Raw genomic sequence first — 15659 nt, 5'->3', positions numbered from 1 at the left:
TTTTTACTTCTGCAGTAACATCGTATGCATATTTTCAATTAACTTTCAAACCGAAAGAAAAGAACCGTTTCGTTATCATTCTTCACGTAGTCATAGTATTTTTAATGCCTTCAACGTCTGAGACTACTACCAGTAAGATCGAGTACAGATCACGCTACTCGTCCAGTTTATCCAGATCGCAGGTTTATCTTGTAACTAAATGAATTCCTTCGATTTAATCGCTACATGAGAGACCCGAGTACTTGCTTTGAAACCAAAAGATCCTGAGACACATAAATGTATTATGCATCCCCAACGAAACAACGATCAATAAAAACATCGCATAGAGGCCCAAGTTCAGCGACCAGCTACGTCCAGCGTGAAAATGTCGAAAATAATAATATCGAGACTTCTCGATTTGTAAAATCAGTTTCCTCATCGACAGCAGCGTGATACGGCATTGATGACGTTAGGAGTGGTCCTCGTGACGCATTGTCAGTCTATTCCGGCGCGAAACACTCCGCCAATCGTCGGTCATGAAATTATGCACCGTCGGTGTCGTCGTCATATCCATTAATCGGCGGATAGACCGATGATGGAAACCCCTATACATCAAATGGGATGTACACGTAGGCCGACAAGTAGGAAATGCTGCCGGTGGTCCATGTCATCTCGATCCTTCCGCCCGTATGTCGGGCTCACTGACAATGAGAAATAAGGATGTATTCTCTGGAAGGAAGCGGGATTCTATGTTCCTCCAAAGGGGCAAATAATGCAGGACAAACCAGGGTGCAGTTAAACCGGATTCACGCACGAGTAGCCCAGCCGATATCGGACACGCATACATAGCGTTGCTGTTCAATTTCATTTATCGAATAATCTGCGGGACCCTCGGAAAATGTCACAAATAATTACCAGCTGAAATATGGGAACAATCAAATGAGGAGAAATGATGGTAAGGAATGAAAGGAAGTGCAGCTCGCCGGCGTTCCCCTGCAAAATTATACAGGGGGAAGTTAATCCTTTCCAGTAGCGTAGTATTTACGAGGTTCCAAAAACCATCTACGTCTGAAATTACGTCAAGTAGATTGACCGGATTTTCGATTTTTCATTAATTCGAAAACGATGAGTTTAGAAACTAACGCTTCGGATTAAAACGGCATCATTCTAACGAGTGGTGAACGACGTGGCTACGACTTTTGAACATTTACATTCAATCAGAAATTTAAAAGAAAATAAATCTGAATCGACATACAGTCTGAAAGTTATGCCCGCACGAAGATATCTGTGGAATGGAAGATAATCGAAACGAGTGTGGTTGATCAATCAAATAAACGTAAGTGAAAACATCGGATAACAGAGTGTCAAGTTCTGGCAGCATCTAGAAGACTCTTTGCCATTTCCACGGGGCCTTCGCAGTTCCACTCACGTCGGTGATCCTGTGCAATTTGGTTGCCACATGTTTCCCTCTCTTCCCTACACTCGCCGTAACTTTTTCCCCTAGCGTAGAGTGAATGTTTAGAAAATAGGTGCCATAAATCTGAGAGATTAATCAGGGTCCCGAGCCGGTAATAAGTCAAGCGGTCTCGCATGTAAACCAATTCGCCCGACATTTACCAACGGTAAAGCAGCCTGAGCCTCTAAGAGCGAAGTGAAGCTCCCGTCGGATTATTCGCTTACCGATTTACTTATTCGTTATAAGCGTGTATCGTTGGACGAACGAATGATGTCTCAGACCTTGTTTCAGTAGCGCAGTGATCGTTCAGTCATTTCCTCTCAAAGTCGGTGAAACGTGTTCGTTCGCTGATTTCCTTGCCCTGAATAACAATCGTTTTAAACGCTCCTATAGCGGACCGATGCAACTGCACGTTTTTTCTACGTAGCCGTAAGGTTACGTTAAAAAAATGCTGATCGCAAATCGTTAAAACAAGAGTAGGAGCAGATCCTGTGCAAGCGAAATTCGATACCGATCGTAAATCACTGTCACGATGTGTCGACGACCCGATCTATTCCCCGAAGCGAATCTGCAAGCGTAAGAAAAAGTAAGCGGAATTTGAAAGATCGAGGCTGAATTGAGCCTACGCTGCGAACAGCGTAATCACTCAATTCTACCGCGATAAAATTGGTGGGCTCGGACTCGGGTGACTGGCAAAAACTCGCTCAATTACCATTGGATTAATCCACTTTCTTGTCGACATCTGCAGAGCTCCTCTCCTCCTCCTCCTTTCGGACCCAACAGGATCGCGGCGTGCGTGACAACGGCGCAATTGAGCGACACGTGCATTAAAATAACCCGTTTGTTCGTGTAAGCAAATCTATTCAGCGGGAACGGATCTCCTTGATGATGGAAACGCGTGCATTTACAAGTTTCCACGACAAGTGCGCGGCGAGACTGAAGAATTGTCTGCGTGCCACCGGCGATTTATGTTCAGGTGAAAATCTACGTCGCATAACTCGGAGCTACAACGCGGAGTGTTCAAATTGACAAGGGCGGTTATGTTTTGCGGGAAAAAAAGAGGTAAATAGCTCTGGACTTTTTCGATGCGCCGAGTTGCTGCGGCAAGCGGATGACGGATTGGGCATCGCGCGGAGAACTGCAACGGAAGACCCACAGATATTAGAGACTCTGATATTTCTCCTCAGCCATCAACGCACCTCCTTCAAAATACGGGCATACGTTATACTCGGCGTGTTTGGTATGTCCAACCGCTATCTCGTTCGTCACGCAAGAAGAGGAGTAAAAAAGTGATAAATGAAGTGTCTAAAGCGGAGCGCCAGACTTGACTAAACGTCAAGTTGCATCTCCGAGAGTTAAAAATAGATCCAAATATTCCCCCCCGGGTCCAACCGTCGGCCTATGTTTAGAACTCATTAACCACGGAGCTGTTTATACTCTCTTAAAATCTCTCGTTCTTTATTGTCGTTACTCTCAACAAAAATCGACCTCTGATCCCCGAATAAAGTCCAAGGCTCGCTCTCCTCCTTTCTCCCCCGCTTGTCACAATCTCTTTTTATATTTTTACACTACTCCCAGGCCAATCAGAGCACATCGGAGGACGCTCGTCTTGGCCCGGAAGATGATGCGTTTGGGTGAAAGGCGAAATCGACATATTTGGTCAGGGTAGGAGCGAGATGCAGTTATTACAAGAGGGAGTCGCTTTTGTCGAGCAACAATTCCACGAAAGAGAGGTCCACGAGATATCGGTGCGTACGTGAAGCGACAGGAACGATATGCCCACCACCAGAACGTGTAAACTTCCTAATGCACGCGTACGGAATCACTTGGACGTGCGATATACTCGGTGTACGGTCGCAACCCCTTGAACAAATTGACGTGTTCTCAGGCAACGGGTGCACTGAACACGTCAAAATACCTCAGCGTTACTCGCCGGGCGGTTCTCCTTATAAAGGACCTCGTTGCGGCTACACCTACATCACAAGTTCCTTGCTCATCCTACAGTAACAATCCGCGGTTAGCCGACACCCTTTCTCCGTGAACCTCGTACACCCTGCGCATATATATATACATGTGTGTGCGTGTGCATATATACACTGTATAGATACAACGCATTCGTGTATTGCGAATTCAGCAAGATCCTTGATCTCTTCTTGTCGTTAACATCACCACGCAACTTATACCAGCGTCAACTGGTTTTCTGCACGCAAACGTGAGTATAATGTTACGTTCTCCCTGTTGTCGACTGTTACACACGTCGCTATAAATACCTACATTTAATCATCTCGTAACAGCTGAGACGTACACTTTTATTTACCCTGTCCTCGGACATATCAAGTTTTTCTTTTCCTCTTCTGAAACCGTTACGAGCTAGCGAGGCAAACTATCAAACTCTACCAGATGTTTCCTTCTCTAGTTACACGCACGGATCTGATCCATCAGAAATCGGTATTAGAAATATTTGCAATATGGCTTTTAACTCGGGATGCAGCCTACGGTCGTTTCGGACCCGCGATAGCCGGGAAATAATTTCGGACGTTAGATCGGACAGGCTAAAGAGTCTCTTACACGCGTTCAGGATCAATTCGCGTTCATCGAAAGAACTCGAGAAGCTTGAAACACTGCCAAATGACTTTCGCGGTTACATTGTGTTTCATCCACGTAAATGGTTATGGAATCGGGAAACCGCGAAAGATGTAATCGTATCGAAAATTGTCGTTACACTCGATGAATCGTTGTCTCTTCAAGTCTTGCTTCATCGATAACCGAACACAGGGTGGCGACAGATCGGCAAAGCCGGGAATAGTCAGGGAATTACAGGGAAAAAATTCCTTATTTTATGAATTGTTCTCAAACATCAACCGTGTATTGTTGAATTTCTAATTTACATATCGAAGGTGCACAATTTCAGAAGCTCTCGGTCGTAAAAGTCACCAAAAATTCCCAGTTTTAGCGAAAATCGAGGTGGTATCCACCGATAAACCGGTCGACAAGCGACTGCAATGATTTCATGCGATTTTAAAGCGATCGCTTTCCAAAGCGGTTCGCTATTTCCACGAGTGAATACCCCCCCGGCAGAAATAGATCGGAAAGCTTTGAATTTTTTTTTTTTTTTTTGTTTGTCGGGGAATTTTATTCGAGAAAGATCGTCACCACCCTGGTCAACAGCTCCGGCACGGACCGGGATGAAAAATTGCGGAAAGACTCGGAGGCTTTTTCTCAATACCGGATACTTCGGAACAAAGTAGCGACCCCGTGGATCCGATCGCGATAATTTCGGCGTGTCTCCCACTCTTCGGTTCGTCGTCCGGCACGCTGGCAGCGAACTACTCCCTGGGTCCAACCACCTTCTCCGTCTGTCGGACCGTCTGGGTGTCGTACGGTCGGCCGGTCGGGGGGTCGGGTGGCGGTGCGCGCTCTTTCTGGGATCCCAGGACTAGGGAGCGAGAACAGCGGCGTCGCTCGTAGTCGGTGCACAACCTGCAACCCGGCGCCTTCGAACATCGGTTGGCACCGTTTAAGCGCCGCGAGGCTAGACGACGAGGCCTGATAGCGCGGAATCACGACGCCGACGAGAACGACGAAAACGACGACAGCAACAACAACAACAACGACGACGACGACCAAGACGACGAAGACGAAGACAAGAACGACGAGAGCGAGAAGGCGGAAGAAGAGACTCCCCTCCACGATTTTTCACTGGGTTATAAAAAATCTTCATATTCTCGAATCGCATCCACCGCCACCACCGCCACCGTCGTCGACGCATTTTTACCGACGACGAAGACGAAGACGAAGACGACGATGACTATGACGTGATACGCGTAGGCGTACGAACAAGTGATACCGGGACGATTGATCATCCTTGACGTGTCCTACGGAAATTTTTATAAAATATCGGCGCTAATTTCGCAAGAATTATATTTAATCACAAACTGCCTTCCGCTTCGAATCAATTCCGCGGCAAAGTGTTACAACGCGTACGAATTGACGAATTAACGAATAAACAAGTAAACGATCAATGATAAGCTCGATGAATTTTCACGAAAAACATTGCACGCTGTAGTGTTAATATTTAATCGAACATGGTTACGCTATGCGGTATATCATACGTCGGTTTAATTTTCAGTGACGAAATACGTCACCCTCGTTAAAATTAAATACATGGACATTTGCAGAGATACACGGATAACAGACAATATTAACGTAACGGTATAAAGGTAACGAGTGCACGTATACAATACACATATATTCACGCGTGCAATTACACGCGTCTAACACATATTATTATATGCGGTATACACGTATGAACATAAATATACGCAACAACTGTAAGTGTAAAAAAGTATTCCACGATCTGTGAATAAATATTGGCACCTGCCAATTACATCAAGTGCTCAACTGTGATATTTCAAGTGATATAAATAATAGTGAATGTTTTTTACCTCGCAGGCCTCGTCTCTTTAACGATACTAAGTGAGTATCCGAAAGCTCTTTTTCATTTTTTTTTTTTTATTTTTTTTTCGGTTCTATAGTTGTAGAATTCACGTGACACTGGTGTGGCTTGACCGTCTTCGTTTAATCGTTTCTGCGACGGTACAAAAAGAAAGGAGCATCGGAATACGAAAAGGTGCACTTTTACGTCCTGGTACTAAAAAGTACTCTTTTTCGTACTTCGCTGAGAAGAAATAAGGAAAAAAAAAAAACAATTTCGTAATCCACACTTTTGTCACATAAATTATCGTCAGCACCATATATGCAAAGCTTTTTTCGTCACGCCTACCATTTGCAATATTCGTCTACGGCTCATATTGCAGACTTACGCTCGGCATAAAAGGACCTACTTTGCCTCCCGGTGCACAATATCCTATTAAACTATCTCGTGGAAAGCAAAGATTGATCGCGTGGTCTGCGGTATAAAACAAAGGAATTTTCGACTCTCTAATTCCCTATCTCTCTTTCTGGCCTCGCTCGTTTCTTTCCGTTTCCAAGAATCAAATTCCTACGAGAGATGAACTCACTGTCATAAAAGAAAAATAAATCGTGGTAAAGGCAAAGAAAGAAAGAAAGAAAGAAAGAAAAAAAAAGAGCGAAAAATATAACCAGAAAGGGTTATAAGGAGGATGACGGAGATCAAAAGAGAAGAAAACATTTAACAGCGGATGAAATCTGCTGGTTAAAGGGCCGACGGCATTATCCCGAGAAATTGATATTCGCACTAAAGAATAAAGAACCATACCCTTAGATGCTACTTTCGGAAAACAGAGATAAAAATGACGGACGTTTAAAGCCACCGGCATCGTCGGTAACTCGGATTACTTCAAGGTAAGAGTAAACTACCGTGATTATGTGACGCGACCGCGTATCGCGATAAAAATTACGCCAATTGCGGTTTCTTTTCATTCCTTGTTTTCTTACCAATTTCTACAACTGTACACGTGACAGACACGACCAACCGCAAACTATGGCTGATAGAACGTGCGAGTCTCAATTACAGAATAATACGTCCAAATTACTTGCATCGTATTGTTTAATCGGTACATGCATGTCGAATAGCTATAAGCAACTGCATATTAAAGTCCGTGCGGCAGGTATAAATTCCACGGCAGCATCTCGAAATCTATCCGTATCGAAACACCGTCGCCTCATCGGTTCCAGCTAACGCGACCCGCCCTGATCGTTTGTCAATCGACGCTTTTTTGCTGTCGGGCTTGGAATCACCTGGACGAGAGGATAAAGTCGCAAAATCAATCAATGAATCCTTTCCTTCGTTTGGACCAGGGAGCGGATAAATCGCTAGCAAAAAAAAAAATAAAAAAAAAAGAATAAAAAAATAAAAAAAAATAAAAACGAGAGAAGGCTGTTTTAGGCGAATAAAAAGGAGCAATGTCCGACTTTTGAGGGTTAGAAAAATTTGATAGTGCGAGTAGCATACGCGGTTTTAATCGAAGATCCGAATGCACGGCAGTCCGGATTCTCGGCTGAGGCTGCGTGATCGGACACCCGAAGAAGAAGGGATGACTGGGAGAATTCTCACAATCGCGGCACGTGAATTACGAGAGGCGCCGAACAAAGGTCGTTCCCTGTTAGTAGCGAACAAACAAGGCATCAGGCCCCGTTATAACATATTATGATCAGACTTTCTCGCTCCAACGTAAAAAAAGATGAATCTAAAAATAGGGGCGCCACGCGCTCCAGGGAATTCATATAATCAACAACAACCTTCCGATAAGCGAATAATACGTGATTCAAAGCTTTCCACTACGATATTATCGTTGTATCGCGTTCGCGTTATGCTCGTTTAATTATACTGATTTATGCGAGTATAAAAAGACACATCGAGACCCTGAAGATTATACGGATGATGAAACGCTACTGCATTTCATACGGTCGCACACGCGCAGATTCGGAAGGTTCGTTCATTCCGCACTTCAGGTGACTAGACGATCGTACATCTTCCAGTTGAACGATTCAATCGCGAGTCTCGATCTTTCCCGCGTCTCTAAACTTGACTGCTGAGTAATCGTTGTTAGGAGTAGGTTGTTATCGCGGTGCGTGTACGTGAAATTTGCTTTAAACGTACAAGTTGTTTGAATATCATTCGCTCGCGACGAACGAGGGGGAGAATGAAAAAATCGGGAAAAGTCTAAACGCGAGCTGACGATGAGAGGGAGAGAGAGGAGAGGGAGAGTGCAGACAGACAGAGTCGGACTTACGGAGAGACACATAAACGCGAACGCAGACAGACGTGTACACGCAATAGGATATAATTTGAACTCGTTATGTAACGGGGTTACCCAAAGACACACAGCCGCACTATTGACTCTCGTTAAGCTATTACTGAATAGAAAAATGTGAAATGGAAACAATTTCATCATCATACACCCGCCTCGATCGTAACCACCCGCAATCGAGCCGCATCCGGAGGACAGAAGAAATCTCTGCGTTGAAAGTTGAAAGTTGAAGCGAATCGGTGCAAAGCGTCGATCGAGTAACTTGTAGAAACGTACGGGAGAGGCTGAAACAGCGTAACGATTAACCCTGTTCGTTGTGCTTTCTGATTTCAGATGTCCACAAGTTGGTTGAACGTTGTCCTGGCTTTAGCGCTGGCTGTGGCATTGGCTCTACCGCATTTCTCTAGCGCCCAGTCGGACATCTTTCAATTCGGTGCGGAAAAACGAAAAACACTAGGCACCAAGAAGTACTGCGGTAAAAACCTGGCCGACGCTCTTCAAGCCATATGCGACGGGGTTTACTTTCAGATGTTTAAGAAAGGTGGGCAAGGTTAGTGTCGACGCAAATCTGGGTAATATTTGGAGGAAAAACAAAAAAAAAAGAAAAGAAAAAGAAAGAAACACGGCGAGTACTCGCAGGCACAATTTCACTCGGAACCCTGCCGTCCGTGTAACGTCATTTCGATCATCGGTCAGCCTCCGAAGCTCTCGAGCTTGGGCAGTTCGTAACATCGTCCGGAGATGAGCTGCAGCATCTTTCGGCCTCGATTCCCGTCCCGCAGTTGGTTCAAAGCTTCGTGGTAAACACACGATTAATCTATAACCGTCACGGCCGACGTGAATTATCGCGTCGTGCTGACAGCGAGGGGCAACTTTGTATAGGCGAGGCACGGAGTTCCTCGTGTTTTCTTTTTACCCCCGTCGGTGCTTTTTGCCCCACATTTTTAACGCTGCACTTTACGCGTTCGAGGTTCAACGAGTGCAGGGCCGTAAAAGTCGCGCAGTCGAGCCTGTTTTCTCGGTTGTGCGACCAACGACATTGAGTACCGTTAAAGCGTCTATAAATATGCACTCGACATGCGAGCGCGGGTGCGCGTGTACGTGGCAAACGTGTAGGAGAGCAGCTACAGCACTCCCGGTAGCAATAAGCAACGGCACCGCGGCCAAGTAAGCGAGTGAGAGCAACACGTGGTTCATCTCGAGCATCGCGGTGCCGCCGACGCTGCGCGATTGCCATTATTTGACCCATTTAACTCCAACGATAAGTATTATCGCTTAAATCACGAGCAATAGCTCCGCAATTAAACTCCCGACCAAAACAAATTCGCGTATATGTATATATCTACTCGCGGCAGGAACTAGGCCACCGTCAGTTTTATCAAACCGTTGCTGCCTGTACGCGCAGTACTCTATGCTGATTGATCGTAAGTACCGTCTGGAACATCGGCTGGACATTATTGCGGTCGAGTCATCGTCGAGCGTTCGGCTTTCCTCTCGATCCGCTGCCCATTTTGTTCCTCCCGTTGACCCAAAGACGTTTTCCCAACGCAAGCTAGGCGCGAACTAGCGGAAACAGCTTCCACCCTGCGAACTCGGAGTTGCGAGGCGCGTTCAACGACGAATTAACATTTCGGGGAGTCGCCCTGCGACGAATCTAAATAACCGGTGAAGAAGACCCGGTAATTTACGGGTGACAAATGACAAACCCTGGTTTACTTTAACCGGTCTGTGTTCGTAGATGCGATTCGTCTACGCGCGACTCCCGTCCGTCCAATGTAGCATGAAAAAATGTGAGGCCCGACGAGCGATTAACGACGTGTTTCTGTTCCCCGCAGAAATGGAGATGGACGACTACAACTACGGGTACGACGACAGCTACCCGTTCAGAACGAGGGCGAGTGCCAATGCCATGATGGGACGTTTCGCCGGTGGACGATTCAAACGACAACCTCGCGGTGTCCACGACGAGTGCTGCGCAAAGCCCTGCACCGTCGGCGAGCTGTCGAGCTACTGCGGCCGTTAGAAGTTTAACAACACGCCGAAGCATACTTGCAAGTCGGACGACACATGGCTCGCGCACACTGTACACAATCGCATACATATTACACGTTTATATTACAACACACACGCACACGCACACACAGACACCACAAGGCGAAACGCGGCCACCCCTGTTGAGATAATTGAATTAAGGAAATAACAATAATATTATTACTAATTATGATAGTGATAATGATGATAATAAAGTCTCTGTCGCTTTTACATACTCACTGTACTTGGAACGCGATGTGTATACTTCATAACCACGCCTCTTGTTATTATACCCTCGTCGCAACGCGTCGATGAAATTGAAATCGAAGTCAACGACTCGAGAAAAAAAATAAATAAATAAACAAATAACGAGGCTACAAAGGTATATTCACTGGATCTCTACGCTGTAGATAATAATACGATTGTTTTATTTTATTTTTCTTTAATCGATTCACTTTTTACTTTCTACTTAAGGATCGTTAATTAGGATAAAACGAAAGAATTACGACACCATTTGATGGTTTTTGTAATGCTTAAGAGTTGATCGTTGTACGACTTGTTTTTCTCCTCTACTTTCAAATATACACGAAGTGTGTGTTGTGAGATTACGAAAATATAGTCTCTCGTTTCATTTCCTTATATTTTTAACAATATTATTGAATTATTAATGTACGCCTAGACAATTATCAGACGATAAGTACGAGCACTCGTACTTTAACAAATCGTGGATATTTCACGTAATCCAAGCTCGCTCTGCGGCAACTGAATCAACGTATCTCTAGAATCGACTCATTGTCCGCGCCCTGACGTAATCATCGCTGAAGCTTTATTCACACGCCGCCTGCAGTATTCATATCAGCCTACCGGTAGGTATAATAAAGCTTAATCCTACGAATATAATTGAGCGTAACGCGAATGATGATTATTTTAATAAATCAAATCCGGGTACGTACGAGAGCGATGATGTAATAGTTCCGCGTTATCCCTGCCTCGGATATTCAATTGTCGCATTACCCCCGACCAAACCTCGTTTCGTGTCTGAAATTGGCGAGAATCGATCGAATATCAATGACAATTTCAACGATATGTATTCGGGAAAAATATAGACAGGTCGCGGTTAATATTCGACGATTTTAACGACAATCTAACGATCGTGTATTGAATAATAAATCAACGAGTTCGAGTAAGTCAGGTATTCGGAATAGCCTGATTCACGTATGAGGACGTCGTTAATTTCATCAAATTTCCAAACCCGACAGCCTGTGCATACCGCGGAGAGTATGGAAGCAATCCGGTCAAAATCCACGGACTCTTTGCACGCGAAAGATACTCAACACCCAATTACAGAAGCTGAGGACAGTCCGCTTCGGAGTAGGGAAAAACTGACTTACACATTCAGCACGCAGCCGCTGGAAACAGACCTAAGAAATCTGTTGGTACGTGGAGACACGATTACGTTGTATTTTTAATAACACCCATCCAATTGCTCTGTGATTTCGACAAATCTTTCAGCAAAGTGAAAGTGAAAGATCAGAGGAGAATTCAAAATCCCCCGTCACCCTGTCACTTTAACCCACAATATCAACCGTCAGACTGACGCATCATTATCTCTGAGCGTAGTCATTCATTATTCAGAATAAAAGTGTAACTAAACGTGCACGCGACACGATTACGCGATTCGCAGCGTCACTGGATCAACTACACAGTGTACGTTGCACGAAGTGGTTGGCGTGCTGGATTCGTATCTCATTACGTAATTAAAAGGTTGAACAAATTTTCTCACATCGCCGTATCTGGACTCGTATTTAACCCGCGTGCCGATACTACCCACATCCGATCCCATTTCTACGAAGAGAAGCTCGTTCGGAGTTTTCGATTTCGAAAAAGCGTTGCAGTACCAAACGACTTTCAAGACGACGGATCGTCGTTCTCACGATTAGACATTGTTCTCCGCTCCGTTTCGATGCTCCGCTACGCATCGCGTGCGACGGTCACTCGTTGATAACTGTCATCGATATATGTATACAGCAAACCGATAAATCGACGAAGAATACAGCGACGGAACTAAACGAGTAACTTGAACCGATGCGAAGTGAACTAGAAGTTCTCTGGTTTCCGGAAATCGGTGATAGATGAAGAAAAAAAATCAAGACATCTAAGTTTTTCGCCAACGTGAATATATGAGCCACTCGTCAATTGATCGCAGACGGCTCTCCTCCACGTCAGACATTCTCACCGAGTTCACATAATTCTCAACGCACAGACTCGACGGGCGTCGAGGGCACGTGGGCAGAATTCTACAAGTAGTCCTTGACCGAAACAATCTCATCCTTAATGCGAGCATTAGCCAGTCAGCTCCAATCTGTTCATCACATTTCCGTACCGCAGAACCACTCGTACACTTCCTACTTGTTCTCCCTATGTACATAAATAACCCATCCGTTTACGCGTATGCCTCGGTTCGTTATCCAGCGCGATGGAACAATCACCAATTTTCGCAATTGCTCGCGCACGCATGCTTCTCGACATCCCTCGAGATTGACTCAGATTCTGCCGCAGGTACCGGATAACTCGAGAAACGAATAATATAACTGCGCGTCGATTTGTCTCATGCCTAGACGCAAGTCACCGGGCAAACTGACCTGATCGGCGTAACCAACGTCAAGTTAAAAGTTGTGTCCGGCCAAGCGGGTCTTCATCGTCTCTCAGACTACACGCCTCACCTCACCACCCTGACTCTGGATGGCAGCTGCATTGCCACTTTTCGCGATCTGGGATCAAGTTTGAAGTCTTTGTCGACCCTGAGCGTAGCCAGGTAACTCGCATCGCCTCTGAATCCATTATCACGATCGTTCGATCGATGAGTGTTCCGCGGATCACGAGCCGACCACCCGCTTCAACGACGAACGGTGGGCAACGAATGCAATCTTGTCTCACCCAATGGCGTAGCAACGAATCGGAACAACCGTTTTAAAATTTAGTCAAATTATTTAAAAGTTATCCACCGCCTTGCGGAGGTTGAGAAAAATTGGCTACGTTGTCGAATAAAAAAAAAAGGCATTACCTTATCATCCGCGACACGGGATGAACCGAAAAAGTGTTTTTATAAAACTGATCCCAATTCCCGACCGCTGTACGTACTGTTACGCGTTTCTTCATTCGGCATGGCCTGCAGCTTTCACATCGCGGCGTCGTTGACGAGCAGTGAACCCGCGGCGTCCATCATAAAATTCTTTTACCACACACTTACGGTCGCTTCGTATTCGCGTCAGCCGCGGTTCTCCGATTGCAGGTGTTATCTGAATAGTTGGAAGAGGGGGAAGTAAGCAGAGAAATGTTCCGATAGGAGGTTAACGCCATCCTTTTTATCGCGATTAACGGAAAAGTCAGACAGGTTGGCGGTGGAATACGGTACAGCTGATTATACGTATCAAAAGTGCGTGTGATCGACGGGGAGGGCAACAGTTTTTCCAACGATGCTTCGTTGTCCGTCAGTTTTCTCTTCCCTTTGCAGATGTAGCATGAAACATTTGGACGGCGTCTGGGGATTTCGGAACCTTCGGGATCTGAACGCGAGGGACAATTTCATCTCGGATCCTTCGCCCTGCTCGGGTGTTCGGAAGTTGTCTAAACTTGACCTCGGCAACAATAAAATCACAAACGTTTCCTATTTCGCCTTTTTGCGATCCTGTAATCAGCTCAAGGAACTCGACGTTGCCGCGAATAATTTTACCGACTACAAAACGGAGATAACGGTTCGAGCTTTACGGATCTGTATGCTTTAAAAGGCCCGGATGATTGTTATAGTAAAGTTTTTCTCACTGCTCCAGAGGTTTCTTCCGCAACTAAGGGTCCTCGATGGTGAAGAACTGGAGGATCGCCATCGGCATTCGGATGTTACCGAAGAAGGGTAAATGAGCGCGTGAATAAAAACAAGTTCCGGCAAGGATTATCATCGTTGCTTATCTAAAAAACCTTCGTGTCTGATACACGAACTGCTCGTTTCCCCCCAGATCAGCCGTGAAAATCGAAGATCAAAGCTCGGAAGAGGAAAGCACAACGTCGGAAGAACGTCTATCGGCGGAAGACGTTGATCCTGACGAAGTGGTAGGTTGTTGGCATAAAATCGTGAGACTAATAAGCTTGATGTAAACTTGATGCTGGGAAATGTCCCTTTTCAACTTTCTCACGTACGGAAGATGAAAAGAGAAAATAGAGAGGTAGAAGAAAAAATCATAGAAAAAGATGGAGCAGGAGAGAAAAGAACAGGAAAGGAACGTAGCGACGAATGCGAACTATTTCTGCAAGATATTCGCACCCAATTGCCTCGTCATTCCGCTAACGACTCGGAGCGAGCGTTTAATAACGACGGTAGGTATAAATCAAATTTAAAAGAGACATTGTATGCATTTCGGACCATTTACAACCCGCGGTCTGTCTCTGCGTCACGTAACTGAGACGTGAAAAAAAACGTCCAGGCAATTTGGAGTAATTGTAATTTACTTCCACACGAATGCCGGTGAATGTAAATTTTTTACAAACTGTGCAGACACCGCAGAGTTTACGGACACAGCGCAAACTAAACGCGGCTTGTTACGACAAAGGGTTTGATAGCCATCCTCGTCCCTCGGGAGAAAGAAAGAGTGTAAAGAATAACGGCTATCACTGTTATGGCAGAATTAACCGTGGCAAAATTATCTAAATTACTTGGTTAATTAATGTTAACTATGCTTATGAATATTTGCCACACTGTTGCAAACCGCGATAAATGCGATAATTACATCACGACCCTCGTTCATGCCCCAAGAGAAAAATAGTTTATTAACGGTCACATAACTTACACGTGCATTGTTTGTACGATGTCGACAGATAAAAGCATCGCTCACGAGGTACCGCCAGGAAAGTTGTCATCTGGTCGCGTAATTTGTGGAAGCTTGGCCGTTTCCCTGCGAGGACGTAATCCAGCCAAAACCTCATCGCTAGCCGGAACCCAGGTCGGTTGGTAGATTGCATCAACCACCATAAGGATTGAATAATTTCAATCTGTTGATAAAAAAGAAAAAAAAAAAAACGCAAAAATGCTCGGCTTTATATACCTAATCACAATAAACTGCTACGTGATCAGGTACTGCTGCCTTCTCAATTTCCTAATTACACCGAACAGATAATTTTATCAGTATATTCAGCTTCGGGAATAAGAATATTACTCACCAGACATACAATCACTGACAATACCGTTTAAACAAATATCCGTCAATAAACGTGATTCGATTTTTCGCAGATAAAAGAATCTCCGAAGTGGGGTAACAACGATGAAAACTAAGAAGACAGTGAAAAGATAAGAGGCTTGCATGCAGAACATCAGTGTCAAGATCACGCGTTGGAAAGATGGAAACCATCAAGCACATCGCGCGCAATGCAGGCGCAAACTCATGTTTAGACGTCTCTAGTTTCGCTGC

At 45.0% G+C, this 15659-nt stretch overlaps 2 protein-coding genes across 4 annotated transcripts; both read left to right on the top strand.

The window, feature by feature from the left end:
* The first annotated feature begins 3408 nt into the window (after positions 1-3408).
* Positions 3409-10569, top strand: LOC124307057 (LIRP). 3 transcript variants are annotated; one of them, XM_046768373.1, is made up of 3 exons: positions 3409-3647; positions 8503-8710; positions 10005-10569. In XM_046768373.1, the coding sequence occupies exons 2-3, from the start codon at positions 8503-8505 to the stop codon at positions 10190-10192; spliced, it is 396 nt and encodes a 131-aa protein (XP_046624329.1). In that variant the 5' UTR covers positions 3409-3647; the 3' UTR covers positions 10193-10569. The 3 variants fall into 3 exon arrangements, with proteins under 3 accessions (XP_046624329.1, XP_046624327.1, XP_046624328.1); XM_046768371.1 differs by having other exon boundaries at positions 3416-3647; positions 8503-8719; XM_046768372.1 differs by lacking the exon at positions 3409-3647 and adding an exon at positions 4861-5911 and having other exon boundaries at positions 8503-8719.
* Positions 10570-11480: 911 nt separating this feature from the next.
* Positions 11481-15659, top strand: LOC124307264 (leucine-rich repeat-containing protein 56). Its single transcript, XM_046768782.1, has 7 exons — positions 11481-11636; positions 12819-13015; positions 13715-13955; positions 14031-14110; positions 14214-14571; positions 15070-15194; positions 15482-15659. Exons 1-5 carry the CDS (start codon positions 11481-11483, stop codon positions 14350-14352), a joined length of 813 nt encoding a protein of 270 aa, XP_046624738.1. The 3' UTR covers positions 14353-14571; positions 15070-15194; positions 15482-15659.

This window comes from Neodiprion virginianus, chromosome 6 (assembly GCF_021901495.1).
Source record: "Neodiprion virginianus isolate iyNeoVirg1 chromosome 6, iyNeoVirg1.1, whole genome shotgun sequence".
In the NCBI taxonomy this organism is placed as follows: domain Eukaryota; kingdom Metazoa; phylum Arthropoda; class Insecta; order Hymenoptera; family Diprionidae; genus Neodiprion; species Neodiprion virginianus.
The sequence above is the reverse complement of the archived record's forward strand: the minus strand, read 5'-3'. Positions and strand labels throughout refer to the sequence as shown.

Excerpts from the sequence above, each read along its gene's own strand:
- LOC124307264 (XM_046768782.1), top strand. The coding sequence starts at position 11,481 with ATGGAAGCAATCCGGTCAAAATCCACGGACTCTTTGCACGCGAAAGAT. Across the intron at positions 11,637-12,818 it reads CAGACCTAAGAAATCTGTTG|ACGCAAGTCACCGGGCAAAC; the intron begins GTACGTGGAGAC and ends TCTCATGCCTAG. Across the intron at positions 14,111-14,213 it reads TCGGATGTTACCGAAGAAGG|ATCAGCCGTGAAAATCGAAG; the intron begins GTAAATGAGCGC and ends GTTTCCCCCCAG.
- LOC124307057 (XM_046768371.1), top strand. The coding sequence starts at position 8,503 with ATGTCCACAAGTTGGTTGAACGTTGTCCTGGCTTTAGCGCTGGCTGTG. Across the intron at positions 8,720-10,004 it reads GTTTAAGAAAGGTGGGCAAG|AAATGGAGATGGACGACTAC; the intron begins GTTAGTGTCGAC and ends TGTTCCCCGCAG.